This window comes from Eublepharis macularius, chromosome 7 (genome assembly GCF_028583425.1).
Source record: "Eublepharis macularius isolate TG4126 chromosome 7, MPM_Emac_v1.0, whole genome shotgun sequence".
Classification (NCBI taxonomy): Eukaryota; Metazoa; Chordata; class Lepidosauria; order Squamata; family Eublepharidae; genus Eublepharis; species Eublepharis macularius.
In genome coordinates, this window is record NC_072796.1 from 6,748,354 (window position 1) to 6,766,868 (window position 18,515).

At 47.1% G+C, this 18,515-nt stretch overlaps 1 protein-coding gene across 1 annotated transcript in view; it reads left to right on the forward strand.

The window, feature by feature from the left end:
- The first annotated feature begins 6,979 nt into the window (after positions 1-6,979).
- The window catches only part of SYNDIG1 (synapse differentiation inducing 1), a 28,322-nt gene continuing 16,786 nt past the window's right edge, over positions 6,980-18,515 (forward strand). The window contains exons 1-2 of the mRNA XM_054984868.1: positions 6,980-7,450; positions 17,022-17,159. Of these exons, the coding sequence (XP_054840843.1) occupies positions 6,980-7,450; positions 17,022-17,159 (609 nt within the window). The remainder of the gene's footprint in view (positions 7,451-17,021; positions 17,160-18,515) is intronic.

Consider the following 18,515-nt stretch of genomic DNA (forward strand, 5'->3'; position numbering starts at 1 on the left):
TGTTTTGAGGTAGCCAAAATGGCCTGCTAGCTTACTATCATGGCAATTTTTTAATACTTCACCCCTCAGTCCCGGTGGAATATACATCTTCCCATTTTGATACCAACATCCATTTATCCTCTTTTCCAATTGCTCTGGTAATCCCTCCCCTGGTTCTTTTTCTAGTTCTCTCTTCACCCTCTCTTCCCAATCCATTAAAAGGGGGGCAGCGGGGAAGACCCATTTCTAGTTTGGTTCCTAGTAACTACTGCCCCCCCCCCCAATTGGGCAGGGGAAAGCATTGTGTCTACCCCCACCTCTCTCTGGCTGGTATGCTGTGGGAGGTGAGACAGGGCATCTGCCAAAAAATTCGACTTCCCCAGGAAGTGTTTAAGGGTGAAATTAAATCGGGAGAAAAACTCTGCCCGTCTTAGCTGCTTCGCTCCCTGTCTGCACAGTTTTCTTAAAGCTTCCAAGTACCTGTGGTCTGTCCACACTTCGAAAGTTACCCTGGCCCCTTCCAACCAATGCCGCCATGTACTTAAAGCCAGTTTAACAGCGGCTGCTTCCTTATCCCAGACTGCTCAGTGCCGCTTGGCATCTGATTTTTTTTTTAATATATATATAAGCACAAGGATGCATCTTCCCATTTTCTCCTTCTTGTAATAGAACTCCTCCCATAGCCACATCACTTGCATCTACCTGTATTACAAATTTATGAGCTTCATTTGGGTGGTGCAATACCTGCTCAGAGGTAATCCTAGATTTTAATTCCGTAAATGCTCTCGCATTCCCCAGACCATACTAACTTTGCACTTGGTTTAGTTCCATTTGGGCGTCTCCCTTTGGTTTTTAGTAAATCAGTGAGCAGTAATGCAACTTGGGCAAAATTCCTAATAAAGGGTCTATAAAAATTTGCGAATCCCAAAAAAGATTGCAATTGTCTCCTAGTTCGGGGGGCTTCCCACCCCAACACTGCTTCAATTTTTGCCGGGTCCATTCTCAAACCTTTGTGGGACACCCAGTAGCCTAGGAAGTCCAATTCTTTCCTGTGGAATTCGCGAATTTGAAAGCCTGGCAAATAATCGATGCTGAAGCAGGGTTCTTAACGCTTCTCTTACTAGCTTCACATGGGAAGTGAGGTCCTGCACGTACACCAGTACATCATCCAAATAGACCACCATCCCTTTGTACAAATACTTATGCAGAGCGTTGTTAATTAGATTTATGAACACTCCTGGGGCCCCTTGTAAACCAAACGGCATTACTCGGTACTCGAATTGGCCCAGTGGAGTGTTAAATGCCATTTTCCATTCGTTACCCTTTTTTATTCATACCCTGCAACACGTAAATCTATAATAATAATAACAATAACATTTGATTTATATACCGCCCTTCAGGACAACAATGTCCACAAAGTATGCTACTATTATCCCCACAACAAAACACCCTGTGAGGTGGGTGGGGCTGAGAGAGCTTCAGAGACCCATGACTAGCCCAAGGTCACCTAGCTGGCTTCAAGTGGAGGAGCCACTTTTTTGTGAATATCTTTCCTTGAGCTACTACCCCCAAGATATCCCTAATAAGTGGGAGGGGGTAAGCATTAGACATGGAGACCGCATTAATTCCCCAATAATCAGCACATAACCTCAACCCCCCATCTTTCTTTTTCCTGAATAGTACTCGTGCAGCGTGGGGAGATTTCGCTGGGCGGATAAAACTATGAACTTGTGTAATTCCTCCCTCTCCCCTAAGCTCATTGAATACAGTTTCCCTTTTGGTAGCTTTCCCCCGGTATTAGTTCAATCACACAATCAGTTGACCGATGAGGGGACAATCCACCTGTCCTTCTTCGAACACTTTGCTCGGGTCCCGATATTCTGGAGGAATCTTATCCCTCTCTTCCATGGTTAAACATATAGCCTCAGTGATAGGATGGGGTTGGGACCCCCACTGGTCGCTCCACGTATGTTTATGACAATGTTTCGAGGGAATATCCAACTCGTCTGCTTTCCTCAACGTATGGGTCATGATCGTACAGCCATCTCACCCCTAGCACCAGCGGGAACTTTGGGCTGGGCTGACCACGAAAGTCCTGTCCTCCCAGTGGTGCCCTATCCTCATCGGAATCGGTTCAGTTTCAAATCTCAGGGGGGTTCACTTCATGACCTTACCATCCATTTGTCCAAACACTAATGGTTCTGGCAGTTGGTGTACATTTAGTCCCAGTTTAGTCACTAGAGAGGGGGCAATCAAATCTCTAGCACACTCCGAGTTGATCAATGCCCAGCTCGGAGATTTGTCCCCCACCTCGGATTCAGGAGGGCGATGACACAGAGGAATAGAGCTCCCTTCTGTCGCACACGGTTGGCCCCTGCAAAATGGCAGTTGAGCCAAGAAAGAGCAGTCTGGTGGAATCTGAAGGAGACCAAGGAACTCAGTGGGAAGAATCCAAGCTAAAGGTGAAGGAGGTGAGGCCAACTCCTGTCAGACATTAAACTGCAACTGTGTAACTTCTGCCTTCTATGCCAGACAGGTTAACCCCTGTCTGACACTCCTCCACTTTTACCTACCGATGTGCTGTCAAGTTGCAACCGATTCATGGAGACCCAAGCAAGGGTCTTTCCAGGCAAGTGAGAAGCAGAGGTGACTTGCCATTGCCGCCTTCTGTAGAGTAACCCCAGTCTTCCCTGATGGTCTTCCATCCAAGTTTTAACTTGGGTTTATCCTGCTTAGCTTCTGAGATATGACAAGATTTGGGCCTCGTCTTTTAGAGCAGCAATATCTGATCGTTGTAATCAGGGCTTTTTTTCAGCGGGAACGTGGTGGAATGGAGTTCCGGAACCTCTTGAAAAGGGTCACATGGCTGGTGGCCCTGCCCCCTGATCTCCAGACAGCGGGGAGTTTAGATTGCCCTCCACGCCGCTCAGCGGCGTGGAGGGCAATCTAAACTCCCCTCTGTCTGGAGATCAGGGGGCGGGGCCACCAGCCATGTGACCATTTTCTCCGATGGCAACCCACTGAGTTCCACCACCTCTTTTCCCAGAAAAAAAGCCCTGGTTGTAATGCAAATAGGCACTTGCTGCCCAAGTGAACAAGGCGTGGCTGGTTGGAGGAGACAGCCTGGAGTAGTTCTTCATTCTGAGATCTCGACAGCAGCAAGGAACAGTGTGTCCCCGCTGCTGGCAGACGGGAGTCTGGTCTCTTCCGCAGGATTCCAAAACAAGCCGGGTTTCAAAAACATATGTTTTCTCATTAGGAGGCTAATGTGTACAACATTCTGTAGTGCGCCATGCATGCTGATAGTTCAGAGTGAATAATGGGCCTTCTTATTCATGCATTGGCTGGCTGCACGTGAATAGTGGAAGATATTTTGCCGACACCATTGGGAATTCAAGTCCCCTTACCTTTGAAATGAAATGAATAATCATTGTGGTACGTGGCAAAGGAATGCTTCTTCAGGTAGCCAAAAAAAGGTCTGCTTGAAAAAAAGAAAGAATATCCATTGATTTTCAGCAGCTTCTGACCACAGGCCAGAAATTTGGCGCACAGGTTAGGCCCACAGAGGCCCTGTGGGCAGAGTTAGGTGATAAACATTGCTCCAGACAATTTATTTAATGTCTGTCAAGCCGCAGATTTCTCACATGTGGTCAACAGGGATTTCTTGTGCAGCGGCCGAGCCCATAGTTGAGTGCAAGTAGACTGAATGCACTTATTTCTCTGGCTTATGTGGGACACAAGAAAGGCAGCTGAGGTGTTTCTCAAATAAATAAAGGAATGTAGAGAAAAGCCAGTCAGACCCAAAGCAAGGACAAAACCGATAGAATAGGATAGATTTATGAAACAGGCGAGAGCAACAGCACTTCCTTGAAACCCAGGGATAATATTACTTTATTTGTGTACTTCTTTTATACCCTGCCTTTGTTCCCAGTGGGTGGTTTACATTCTTCACTTGTCTCCATTTATCCTCACAACAACCCTGTGAGGTAGGTGATGCTGAGAGTGTGACAGGCCCCAGGTCACCCAACAAGCTTTCATGGCAGAGGAGGGATTCAAAGCACGGTCTCTCAGATCCTAGTCTGACACTCTACCCACCAGACGGTACACCGCAGGTCTAGGAGTTATTTTCTGCTGCCCCAGAAGCTCGGACCAGAACCAGTGGGTTGAAATTAAATCGAAAGACTTTACCATCGTACATCCAAGTCCTGTGAGATTTCCTGCTGAACATTGGAAAGCGAACTGCATCAGACTACGGTTTCATGCTCCGGCTCAAGTTGAACAGTGTCATTAGAGACAGCGTGGTATAGTGGTTAGTGTGTCAGACTAGCATCGGGAGACCCAAGTTCAAATCCCCATTTTGCTATGAAGCTCACTTGGGCCAGTCACACTCTTTCAGCTTAGCCTTCCTTGCAGGGTTGTTGTGAGGATAAAATAGAGGGGGGGGGAGAATGAAGTTGTCAGCCTCTTTGGGGAGAAAAGTAGGATATTGCTATCTGAATACATGCTAGAGAGTACGAAAGACTTGGGCAGAAGCTATAATCAGGGTCCCACAGTAATCCATTCTCATCTATGGCATTAGGACTACAAAGGGGTGCAAGGCAGAGCTCCCTATGAGAACCCCTTCCCTGTCTCACAAGATTTGAGTCAAGTAGCACCTGAAGACCCACAAGAGTTTCAGGTTGTAAATTTTTGAGAGTCAGATACAAGATGCTAATGGTACAGATCCTGAGATGAAGGACATCACAACCAGCAAACCTGAAATCAAGCTTAGCCAGGACATGGACAACACCTTGATTTTACTGTCAGGGTTGGAACACACAGTGGCAAAGCTCATGATGTTGACACATCACTTTGAGAAATTTTAGGCTATCAGATAAGCTGTTGGAATGAATGAATCTGAAGCCGTGTGGGTGGCTGTAATTTCAATGGACCCGCACCAATTTCCCTGGCTGTTGGGCTGGAAATCCAAGAAACTCAGTCCTAAACATGCTAAAAGTTGTGTACCATGCACATTTGGCGCCTGAAAGGCAAAACATGTCCTTGACTCTTGTTACAAGACGGGTGGGAGCCTCCATGAATGTATGGAGGTATCCTACAAAACCCGCAATTCTGAGGCTGGAATATACACAGAGAGGTTTGTGGCTACACCTCCCCTAACAGTACTTTGATAAAATAAACCTCATATTCAAGAAATTCCTGTTGGGCCTGCAGAAAAGTCCACACTTAAGTTTATACTGCCCACTTGCGTGCCCAGTCTTGGGACAAACCTTTCCATCTGATGGCACAGATGAGGCACCGGGTGATTGAAGAGGGCTACTGCTGAGGTGCTGCCATTGGCCCTTTAAAAGGGAGGCAGGCTCAGAGCCAAACTACAAGTGACGCCTTACACAGGTTGGACACTAGTCGGCTTCCCTCAAGTTTTGATGGGAAATGTAGGCGCCCTGGTTTTACAGCTTGGCTCTCCATTACAGCTGCAAGACCAGGATGCCTACATTTCCCATCAAAACTTGAGGGAAGCTGACAAGTGTCCAACCTGTGTAAGACGTCACTTGTAGTTTGGCTCTCAGTCTCTCCGCTCACCCCCTCCATAGCAGCTCGAAGCCAGGCATGGTGAACTGCAGCTCATCAACTGGGCATAGATTCCTTACAACTCTGCAGAACTGTCACGACAGAGCAACCCACAATTTACAACAGTGTGCAAACCCATGCTATCAAAGGCATGAAAAGGGCAGGGAGTTCTGCAGTTTGCACGCCAACTTCCAGATAGGGCTTGGAGATCTGGAATTACAACTGAACTCCAGGTAATAGAGATCAGTTCCCCTGGAGAAAGTGGCTGCTTGGGAGGGTGGACTCTATACCCCACTGAGTTCCATCATCCCTCCATCCCCCAAATCTCCAGGAATTGCCCAGCCGAGAATTTGGCAACCCTACTTCCAGGCCTTATAGGAAGGACTTGGATTACTGCCATTTGCAGACTGGCAATATCTATGGTTAAAACAGGGGATGCATTAAGCACCTCTGAAGAACTAGCGATACTCCAGTGTCAGTGAGCTGCTGTAGCACAGCGGTTAAGTGGTTTGGCTGTGAATCGGCACACCACTGGTTTGAATCCCACTCCTGCCTTGAGCTCAGTAGGTGGCCTTGGGTCAGCCACTCCTCTCAGCTCCCCAGCTGTATTGTGGGGATAATAATAACACTAACTTGTTCACTGCTCTGGGTGAGGCACTAATCTGTCTAGAAGAGCGCTATATAAGTGCAGTTGTTGTGGTTGTTGTGATGTTAAGGAAAACAAGCATATTCCTGTCATATATACAAACCTAGACCTTATCCCAGAAGTTGATAACAATAGGATGGTATTTAGTGTTTTGGGGTGCTCGAAGCTCTTCACATATATAGTGACATCCTGTAAGATAGTTCGGTATTTGATGCAACTCCGTAGATTTTGTCCAGAGGCTTCTGCCAGCTGCTGTGTTGCCTGCCAGCAATGTGAGAAAGTTCTCACGTTGGTGCAAGCTGATTTTCAGAACAGTCTCCAGTTCGGTTGCTGCAAATACTGAAGTCCGCCCAAAAGAAGAGAGCTGCCCAGGGAAAGCTACTTGCAAGACCTGGGCCGTTTCCAGACGGCCCCCCGCCTCGCGAAACGTCGCGCGTCGTCGCGCGTCGTTGCGCAGAAAACGCGAAATATCGCGTTTTCTCGCGCGAGTTTTGCGCGACGTCGCGCAAAACTCGCGCGAGAAAACGCGATATTTCGCGTTTTCTGCGCAACGACGCGCGACGACGCGCGACGTTTCGCGAGGCGGGGGGCCGTCTGGAAACGGCCCAGGACCTGCATTTCTTTTTTGGCTGCTGAAGAGTTTTTATCAGATGATCCGCATAGATATGAGCGGGCTGTTTCTTTCCTGTAATTTCTGCATTCTTTTCTTCCCCAGGAAAATGGGACCACTCAATCCGTTCAATGAGATTTCCACTTAATGAGACTGTAGAGGAGAAAGAACACAGGATGGGTGACATCGTGGAAGCAAAGGATGTGCTAAAGCCCAGCAAAGCTGCCGATGCAAAGAAGAGGAATGGGTTGATTAATACCAGGAACTTGGTGGCTGAGGGCAGGGATGGCTTGGTGTCCGTGTACCCGACCCCCCAGTATCAGAGTCGGCAGGTTGGGACTCTCTATTCTCCAAGTTTCCGCAGGAACGACCCCATGCAGCAACTCCTGGACCCCAATGCTCTGCCCCAGACCGTGGAATCCTGCTACCACCCCAACATCATCCTGTACTCGGAGAGCATGCTGCGATCGTGGGGGGAGAGCGTCAGCGCAGAGTGCTGCGAGACCACCTTCATTGAGAGCAGGTCGCCCACCAAAGACAGCTTGGAGTACTCCGACGGCAGATTTGTCAGCCTGTCCACAGATGAGATCAAGATTCACGCCCTCTCCTACGACCTGGACGAAGAAGATGATTTCCAGGAGCTCGAGGTCAGGGCAGTCTGCTTGTGTTAGTCTGTTGTTGTGGTTTCCCGACAATCTCATGGCATGGTCATGTGCTCCAAGAAACAAATTTCTAAATCACTCGATGGCAGCCCAAAGCGTGCAGGCACACAGCCCATTGCTTCTCTCGCTGAACACCTCTTGCCAATCAGTCCCCATTCAGCTGCATCTCAGCATCAAGCATGTTTATATCGCTCGAGCCTTCCCGAGGCACAGCTGCAGCCTTTCCGATTGCATTTCCAGGTTTCTTCCCTTCCCATCAGTAGGCACATTTAAAACCATTACTCATTCACAAACTCTTCTGATGGGCACTCCAGTCTTTTTGGGTGGAAGAGTGAAATGTGATTCCAGTTTCCATTCAGCAAAGAGAGTTCTTCTGCTGTGGGAAACTGGGGGACCATTGGTCAGTTGCTGACGATGACGGGAGAGGGCGGGAACAGGGGAGTTGGAGTCTCACAGGCAGAACACCCTTTAAAATTGGGGTTCTTCGGGTGTGATAGCCAACAGATGATTCAGCTTGTAGGTGCTGCTCTGGCTGCTAAATTCCAAGCTCCTCCTGGTTTGTATACCTCCATTGGTCTGTTCACACATGCATGTTTGTCTCTTGTTGACCGCAGTGTCAAGTGACAACTTGCATGTGTGAATGGGCCATTGGATATTTGTAACCCACAAACAGAAGTTCCACATCATCCCACAGCAGTTCCATCATCAAGCAACTTCAGTCTTGCATAATCTCCTTATGTCGGCCGTGTCAGGGGCAGGTAACCTCTGGCGTACGTGCTGCACAGCTGCAAAAGAGACTGTTTTGCTTGGCACAGACATCTCTTTCTCTGTGTAAGTAGCCAAGGCAAACCCCTAAGGTAGCAGCTAGGAACAGGCGATGGGCGTAGCTTATGCCCGTCTTTGCCTCTGAGATCTACATAGCTGTTGACTCTGGGACTCCTCTTGCTCCGAATGTGTCTGGCCATGTACAGCCCTTGTCTCTTCCTCCTCCTCATGTATTTACCAACACATCAGCAACTGCAAAGGCAGATAGATCAAGATGGGTAGCCATGTTAATCTGTTTGTTGCAGTAGAAAAGAGCAAGAGTCCAATAGCACCTATAAGACTAACAAAACTAGTTGGAGGGTATGAGCTTTCGTGAGCCACAGCTCACTTCTTCAGATCCCTGGGAGGTTGAAGGCATTGGCAAATAAGGGGGGGGGGGTCGCTCGCAGAGAGCAGGGACTGCTCTGTTGCCCTGACCACCCCCTTTAAAAGGTATCTGAAGAAGTGAGCTGTGGCTCACGAAAGCTCATACCCTACCACTAATTTTATTAGTCTTGTAGGTGCTACTGTTCTCTTGCTCTTTTCCACTGTAAAGGAAAAGTTATTACTACTCGGGCTCATGATAGTTAAGGCATAATTCAGTGACCCTGAACACGTGCTCTAGTTTCACTAGAACGGCCTTGCTGGACCAAAAGTCCACCCCATCCAGCTTTGCTTGCAGGAATCCAGGCTGCCAGCTGATCTAAGGTGATCCGCTAGAAATTGGCCTGTAGTCCATCAGTAGACGGCACAGCATTTCCTGCCCGTCTGTAAAGGAATCAAAGTAAGGGGGGGCTTTCTGGGTCTGTGTGATTATCCTCATGCTGCCTGGGAGGCGGAAGGCATTGACAAAGAAAGGGGTTGCTCTTAGAGCAGAACCACAAGTGACAAAAGGCACAGGTTGGGCACTTGCCAGCTTCCCTCAAGTTTTGATGGGAAATGTAGGCGTCCTGGTTTTACAGCTTGGCTCTCCATTACAGCAACAAGGGGCCGGCTACAATCCCACAATCCCAACAAGTTGGTCTGTTTGACTGGGAGCGGAACTACAAGTGACAAAAGGCACAGGTTGGACACTTGTCAGCTTCCCTCAAGTTTTGATGGGAAATGTAGGCAGCTTGGCGGAATGTTGGACAAGTGACAGTTGAAAAGTCCATTGGACAGCAGTCAGAGAGCGAAGCTGCGAGACCAGGATGCCTACATTTCCCATCAAAACTTGAGGGAAGCTGACAAGTGTCCAACCTGTGCCTTTTGTCACTTGTGATTCTGCTCATAGAGAGCAGGGGCTGCTCCACTGCCCTGACCATTGCCCTTTAAAAACAGCTGATCATGGGCAGCGGCAGGGCACCTTGAAGAGTGGTGGGTCTGTGCCACAGACACAAATCGGGCCATTCTCTGCTTCTTGTTAGGAAGGGAAACCTCTTGAGAGGAGGAGGGAGGGAGGGAGCTTGCGCCACTTTCCTGGTTGCCTTTAAATGGAATCAGGCAGGGGCTGATGAAGGCAGCATCTGCTCACCCTTCACAAGTTGCAAGCAAGGGAGCTGGATGGAGGAGGAGAAGGAATAAGGGGCTGGAGAACTCCGCTCCAGATTCAGAGGGCATGGGGCACCAGCAGGAGACCATGGGAGGGGGGCCGATATAAAGGCAGGCCTTCAGCACCCCTAATCAAATTGTTGCCCCCTTCCATGTGATCTAGTGTTGTTTGCTTGCTTATTTACTCCTACACTGACCCTAAGAAGAATTTCACCTTTCTAAGTAGATTTAGAAGAATCCACTGTTTAGGACAGCACCATTAGTCCCTTTGGATCCCACACTCCAGGAAAGTTGCAGGTGGCTCGCTATAAGAATAATTAAAACTGTAAAAACAATAATTTATTTACTGAATTACATGGCCATTTTACCAGTAGTTTCAAGGAAGTATATACATTATAAAATAATGGCTTGCAATTCTAATAAGCACAACACTTAAAATGGATGAGGAAGAAAGAACAGAATGCGCAAACTCAGAAACACTCTTTTATTAATGATAAATACACACCATAAAGCAAATAAGAAATAATACAATCAAAGAGCAAAAGAAAACATCCAACTAATCCCACAGCAGAATATCCAGTATAGGGCTGAAAGGGCTCAAATGTTACTGGAGCAGTGGGGGAAGGGATGAAGCCAAAGCAGCAACCGTGTCACTTCTGTAATATTCTACTATATAAAAGGTGAGCCGTCTTCCCGACAACTCACCTTTTTATACTGGCGCAGGCTCCGTGCGAGCGGAAGGATGGGCCCACCTCTCAGCCCTTTCCCGCCAGCATCTGCCAGCGCTGGTGCCTCCTCCACCCTCCCCAGCTGATTGGGTGGGGAAGCGACGATGGGCGAGCCTGCTGCCTCCCTCTCCAGCCAATCGGCCGGGGAAGGGGAGATGGGTGAGCAGGAGCACTCCAAGGTCCTTTCCACGCCCCGCCCCCCCCCTGCAGTGCTCTTGGGCCCCCCAGCCACTCAAATCGGGGTCAAATTGCCCCCCCCCCCCCGCAGCACTCCTGGGTTCCGCAGCAGCCTGACTCAGCACGAATCAGGCCCATTTGGGGCCAATTCAGCCGGCTGCGGAGTGCAGTCAAATAAGTTTTCTACAGCCTGTTGTATTTTTTCCCGCAACAGGCTTTGGTGCTAGTCTGGCTAAATATTGGCCCTATACCAAAGAGTACATTTATGGCATGTGCATGATATAGTGGATAGAGTATTGGAATAGGACCCTGAGAGACCCAGGGTTGAACTCCACTTCTGCTGTGGAAGCTCGCTGAGTGATCTTGGGCCAGTCACAACATCAAAGCCCAACCTGCCTCACAGCGTGATGGTTGTGAGAAAATGGAGGAGTCACTTTGAATCCCAACTTGGGAGAAAAGCAAGAAACCCTAAAAATGCAGAACCATTTGCCAGAGTCAGTGGGGCAGAGTATGTTTGATTTGTGGATCTGTTCAGAGATTGAGAAAAATAGACCGTTGTATTTTTTGGCCTGTTGATTCTTTTGGCTTTGGAAAGAAACGTCTTTTTCCTTTGTAAAGCTAGACCCAGCCAGCTAAGCATGTTTAAGCCCAGTTGTTTTCAGTGGGAGGAATCTAAACAAGTTCATAACTTTCCCACTGAAATCAGTGGGTCTTAGGAGAGGCGTCCTTTGCTAGATTATGCGTGGCCTACAGTCTAGTACAGTGGTCCAACCTTTTCAGACACAGGATCCCACTATAACCTACAGATGATTGCACGGGATTCGCTGAACACATGATGTGAAGTTGCATGACATCACAGTCACATGACAGAAAGAGGAGGAGCCTGAGTCTGAACTCGTTTGTTCAAAAAGGAATTTTCTCCCCTACAGAGTGAGCTTGACTCGCTCTCTGGCTGCTCCTTTCAACAAGCATGCAAAAAGAGCCAGGAGGCCTGGTGCCCTCACTCTGTTCTCTACCCATGCGCACTAGAGCACGTTCATCTGGGAGCCAAGCTACAAGTGATGAATTGCACTTGCCCGGCAAGTGAACAGACTTGCGTGTATTCCTCCCTGTATTCCTCCCTGTATTCCTCCCTACGTGATCAAGTGGAGGGCAAGTGAACAGGGAGGAATACACGCGAGTCTGTTCACTTGCCAGGCAAGTGCAATTCATCACTTGTAGCTTGGCTCTAAGTAACAGCCCAAAGGGGCTAGCAGGTGGACTTCCATGACCCCTGAACTGAAGGCCACTAGTCTAGTGTCTGAAATTTGTGTTAGATCTCTATCAAAAGTTTCTTCAATAACAATTGTATGGACATTAATATTCTCGCCTAGGTGCCCAGTCAGATTCAATATCATTGCTCAAATGCAAAGTTATGACAGATGATTATGTTAAACGTTTAGCTGCTCCCCGCTGCTCCAAAGACCTGTTCTGGTGATGCGGTGTGCCAGCAACGCTTCTGCAGCCAGCTGAGAGATCTCTGTGCCAGCAAGGGATCAGGTTACAAAATTTAAATAAAGTGACATCAAGCAAGTCTGGTAGCTGACTCTTAAGCTCTCATTTTTGTGCAGTTTTGAATTATGATTTTGCAAAACCAGCAGAAGTCAGGCAGGAGCCCTGAAAAATGTTTCCTGGTGATCCCCCCAAACTATGCTAACTTTTTAATTAAAATTTGATTCTTGGGAGAAATAGAAAAAGACCGTCCTGATTCCAGACTCACAGGCAATCAAAACATGAAATTGCCCTGTTCAAATTGACTTTTCACCTGGGAAAATAAAGCTATCAATGCAGCTTCCTCCAAGAAAAGACATTTAAATACCATTTGTGTGTTGGGGGTGGGGGGCAGGGCAAGCAGGATTCTTGTGACAAAATGTTATTCCCAGCAGAAGCTTTCGTGGACAGATGGCCGCCCTGCCAGCTGCAGCTGCCGGGCCCTCCTCATTAGGCAGGCCGTGACGGACAAAAATATAAACAGCAAAGAGGGGCAAATGGCTATGAAATGCCGGAAAGACAGGATGAGGTATATTATTTACTCAGGTATTTTTATCCTGTTTTTCTCCCCAGTGGGAGCCTAAAGCAGCTTACAATATCATTCTCCTCTTTTCTATTTTATCCTCACAACAGCCCTGCGAGGTAGGTGAGTGTGTATGAATTGCCCATGGTCGTAGTGGGGATTTGAACCTGCATCTTCTAGATCCTAGTCTAACAGTCTAACCATTATGCCATGCTGTCTATGTAATAATATAAAATTCACTTACGCAATTGTGTAAAATTGAAACAAGCTAGCTCCAAACCTCCCTCCAGCTAGCCCATGAGTTTATAACAGAGAACCTAGAGAGTAATAATTCTGATACACAGCGCCAACTCCCTATATCTTAAAAACCCAATAAAATCGAGGAGGTCGTCTGTCGCATAACTTCGGGCATTAAAATGATTGGTGCTCTGCTGGATCCCTGCATGAACTCAGTTTCCCCTTTGCTTGAGCATCAGTAGCAGATTGTATAGAACTTGAACATACAGTCAATTAATCTGCTGGCTTAATTTAATTAAGGCAGGCAGTTAATGGAGATGATCTGGCTGTACTCATTCTGTTTGCCAGTCAATCAGCCTGATAAAAGCTTCAGTAATTTTTTTTTAAAAAACCCTTCAAATCCTAATAGCTGAATTTCAAATGTGGGGGGAAAAAACACCCTGAAAAGAATCAAGCCAATCTTGAGTCCCTTCCTTGGTCAGCCTTCCAGTTACTTATTTGGCAGCCCTGAAGTTTACGGCTCTCTTGAGCATCATAGGCAATAATCCTGGGTCGCTTGGCAGAAGATGTACTGCTGCGAGTGGCTCTTGCTTCGAAATATACCAGGTGTGCATTGCGTATTTGCTACTGTCACCCTCAGCAATATGTCTAATTAACTGCATCTTTCCAAAACGCAGGTTACCATTCCCCTGATCTGGATTTTTTCACCCTAAGTGCCCCTTTTTATCTTTTCCTTCATACGAGTGTCGAGAACTTGGTGTATTTATCCGGAATGTCACTAGAGATCATCTTCGGTTACCCCTGTAAGCAAATACCTTTGGTTTTCTGGCTATAGCAGTGGCCTCGGCAGTTTAGAAACCTAAGGATTTTGGAGAGTTTTTATTTTCTCCCCAGAAATAAAAATCTAGCACAAAAGGAAGGTAATTTTTGGTAGTGGTCTGCACACTGATTCCGAGTTGATTCCTGAGACTTTCCAAGGCCTTTCAATAGAAATCTGTGCAGACAGGAGCAGGGAGGTAAGAAATGGGTCAGAATTGGGCAGTAGATGGGGAGGGGGGAGAGGGCCAAGCTAGAAGTGACGAATTACACTTGAATGGCAAGTGAACAGACTCACCTGTATTCCTCCCTGTTCACTTGCACTCCACTTGCGTAATTCCTCACTTCTAGCTTGGCCCTCCCACGCAAAGCAAAACTGATGCTTGCAGGTCCTCAGCCAATAGCTGAAGGCCTCAGTAAACAGCATCCCCAGTGCGCTTGCTTTACAAATGGGGGGTTGGATCCTGGGAGTCCACTGCACTAGTGGAACCGCTTTTCTTCTGTGGAAGAGAGTTCCCCTGACACAAGGCATCTGCCAGAGGGAAGTGTCTCCTTTTGCAGAACAAATCAAGGGATCCAACCCATAAACATTTAAAGAGGCTCAGCATTTAGGTAAGACGGTTGTGGATCAAAGGGGAGCGGAAGCCGATGCAGACACCAAGGCTTTTTTTCAGTGGGAACATGGTGGAACGGAGTTCCGGAACCTCTTAAAAATGGTCACATGGCCGGTGGCTCCACCCCCTGATCTCCAGACAGAGGGGGGTTTAGATTGCAATCTAAACTCCCCTCTGGGGGCGGGGCCACCGGCCATGTGACCATTTTCACAGAGGGCGATTTAAACTTTAAAAAACTCCCCCCTTGTTCCAGCTGACCCAAAGTGACGACATTGTGCAGTCTTGAGTTCCACCACCTCTTTTCCCAGGAAAAAAGCCCTGTACATAACTCAAAAATATTACCAAACACCAAGCAGCCCAAATACATGCACGCTCACCAAGCACTGTAATCCGTAAGTGGGCCTTCATGTATTCAGGCACTAAACTATTTATGTTCATTGCCAAACTGTCAGGCCTGAATAATGTTTGCTGTTTCAAATGATCATGAATGAATTAGCACACCTTTGGGCTTTTCTACTGATGATTAGTCAACTAATCTTGAAAAAATGTTGAATAATAAAAATACTGATTTATGGGAATCACAGATCACAACTAGAATATTGCATGGGGATCAGTGGGCTACGTCTTTTTTCTAATTTTAGTTTTTACAGAAGTGAATATTTTATTATTATCACACATTAAAGAATATCTAAAGTCTAATCCCATTTTTAACTTTACCACTTCATGCCATTACAAACTGACCATTTTTTGATGAATTTTTCTGATTTTACCGTACCATCTTCAAGACTTCTACAAATATAGGCATGAATGCAATTTTCCAATGTCTCAAAATCCATTCATTTATAGGAGGTACTTTTTCTGATTTCTATTGAAAAGTGATATATTATCGTGCTGCTGTTAATACCCTATCGGTGTCTAAGATGCTTTCTTTTAGATAACAGAGCCATGTAACTTGGGGTTCTTGTGGCTAATTATACCCTCTAAATAATATTCAGAATCTGTTGCCAGAAAGGTTGGATGATAGAGCGGGTCCAAAATATCTGCTCTATCTTTTTATTCAAATTGTTACGCTTTTTTTATCCATAAAAAGTAAAACAGGATTCTAGTGGCATCTTAATGAATTACAAAAAGGATTCCAGCAAATCCAGAACGTCTGTTGTTGTAACATACTTCTGCTATAGCCAGGGCTTTTTTTCAGCAGGAATGTGGTGGAACGGAGTTCCGGCACCTCTTAAAAATGGTCACATGGCCACTGGCCCCGCCCCCTGACCTCCAGACAGAGGGGAGCTGAAATTGCCCTGCGCGCCGCCAAGCAACGCGGAGGGCAATCTCAACTCCCCTCTGTCTGGAGATCAGGGGGCGGGACCACCGATCATGTGACCATTTTCGCCGAGGGCTATTGAAACTTTAAAAAACTCCCCCCTTGTTCCAGCTGACCCAAAGTGATGTCATTGTGCAGTCCTGAGTTCCACCACCTCTTTTCCCAGAAAAAAAGCCCTGGCTGTAGCTATCATTTAGGGTCTAGAACATTGGTAGACACCTGATGAAGCCCATTCCTACCTCTCAGATCCTCACAGGGGTGGAACTATAACTCAAGAGGAAAGTTGCCCCCCACGGATGCTGTGAGGCCACCCCCATCAGTCTGCCATACGGCAGAGTAGTTCCGTGTGCCTGAGAAGTCCCAGTGGCCATGCGGCAGGGCTTTCCTGCCTTTGGATGATAAAGAACTGATGGTCCCTTCCTGGTACTTGTTAAATGTATGAGCAGAGCATGTTGGAAGTAAGCAGGCTCCTAAAGACAGGCTGCTGACTCGCCACATGTATATTATGCAGCCTGTTCATGGAGGTACCAGCAGGGCTGAACTTCAGGGCAGAAGGCAGGAGGCCAGCTCGTGGGCTGGGAGGGGGCATAAATTCAGAGTCTAAAATTACCTAGTCGCACTACTGCCAATACAGGTGGCACTCACGCCACCCCCATTTCAACAGTCTTCGGCTAGGAACATTGAATTAATTATAACTATCTGTTCTGCCTCCAAATATCCTCCATCTGACTCCAGAGCACCTTTCGGGCACAACCCCTGCTGAGGAACTGCCCGTTCGGGAAACCATTCAGTTGCTAAGAAAATGTGACTTTTTAAAATTGTGTCACCCATTCACAATGACTACGCCGCCCAAACCCACAACATTACTACTCGTTTATTGTTTGCTTCATTTATACCCTTTGGGGACCCAAAGCACCTTACATCTTTTTCCTCTTCTTTATCACAACAACAACACTGTGAGGTAGGTTAGGCTGAGAATGTGTGGCTGGCCCAAGGTCACCCGGTAAGCTTCCCTGACAGAGTGGGGATTCAGATTCCAGATCCTAGCCTGAACTTGTCTCTACTACACCACATTACTTCTCTTAATTAAGTATTATCTAACACCTAAGGAGTTCATCTGGTTGTTTAATTTTCATGAGGTATTTTGTGCAACTTGACAGAAAAGTACGAAGTACATCCCTAACAGTGGCAGCTTCAGCTTGTGGCCACCCAAAGAGTTGTCATAATCTTGCTAATTTGTGCCTCCTTTTGTGCACCCTTCCTCTTGCCTTTCCAGAGCGATTACTCAAGCGACACAGACAGCGAAGACCACTTCCTCGTGATGCCTCCCAGGGACCATCTTGGCCTCAGCGTCTTCTCCATGCTCTGTTGTTTCTGGCCATTGGGAATCGCCGCCTTCTATTTGTCACATGAGGTACTGGGGGGAAATTGAGATGGCATTTAGCAAGGTGTGCAGGCATGCCACATTCCATTGAGGAGACAGGTGAAGTGGTGGCTAGGCAGGAACAGCTTCCTAGTGCAAAAATGCACTCCCATTGCTTGCTCAAGATGGTTAGCCATGTTTGTCTGTCTGTAGCAGTAGAAAAGAGCAAGAGTCCAGACTAACAAAATTAGTGGTAGAGTATGAGCTTTCGTGAGTCACAGCTCACTTCTTCAGATTCATCTAGAATGAGAATGACCAGTCTCTGTATCAGGCATCTGAAGAAGAGAACTTGATTCTCGAAAGCTTATGCTAAAATAAAATTGGTTAGTCTTAAAGGTGCTACTGGACTCTTTTTGATTTTGCTACCACAGACTAACACGGCTAACTTCTCTGCATCTAGAATGAGAATCCATCTGTCCTTATATCTTGGAGAGTGGAGGGATTACAGAAGCTGAATGATAATAGCCGGTGAATGACAATGGCAGGCGTGATTGAATAGGGTGGGGCATGCAGAGGGGTAGTGGGTGTGGAGAAATCAGCATTGGTAATGAGTCTCTATTCAGTCCAGGTGAATACACTGTCTTGAGCTTCGTTCTCAGTTGCAATTCAGCAGTCTCTCTTTCTAATCTCCCTTTGAAATTCTTCTGCAGGATAACTGCTATTTTTAGGTCAACAACGGAATGTCCTGGAAGATTAAAATGTTCCCCTGCTGGTTTTTGAATGTCTTGGTTTCAGACTTATGTCCATTAATTCTTTGTCAAAGGGACTGGCCAGTTTGTCCAATGTAGAGAGTGGTGGGGCATTTGCTGACACGTGGTGGCGCAAATCACATTGGAGGATGAGCAGGAGCATGAACCCGAGATGGTATAGCTGATGTTGCTGGGTCCCCTGATGTTGTTGTTCGGATCTGTATGAGAGCAAAGTTGGCATCTTGGTTTGTTGCAGGCCTTGGTACCACGTTATTGTTAAGTGGTTTATCTTTGGGGGTGAGTAGTTGTTTCAGGTTGGCAGGCTGTCTGTAAGCAAGAAAAAGTCGGCCTCCCAGTGCCTGTGTGAGGAAAGTGTCATGATCTAGCATGAGTTGTAGGTCATTCATCATGCGTTGGACCGGCTTGAGTTGTGTTGAGAGATGCATAGGAACTCATGTCGGCTGTTTCTGTCGGGGCTGCTCCATCCGGTTCTTATCCTGCAAGGAGAAAGCGGCAGTGAGTGTTTGGCCAGCAGGAATGATGGTCTCTGTGGTTGGTGTACACCCAGAAATGTGGTTGTTTCCTTGACTTAAATGTGAGGTTACACATTGTACAGACATCACAGTGGTGGTCTGCCAGGATAACTCCAGGGGGCAGG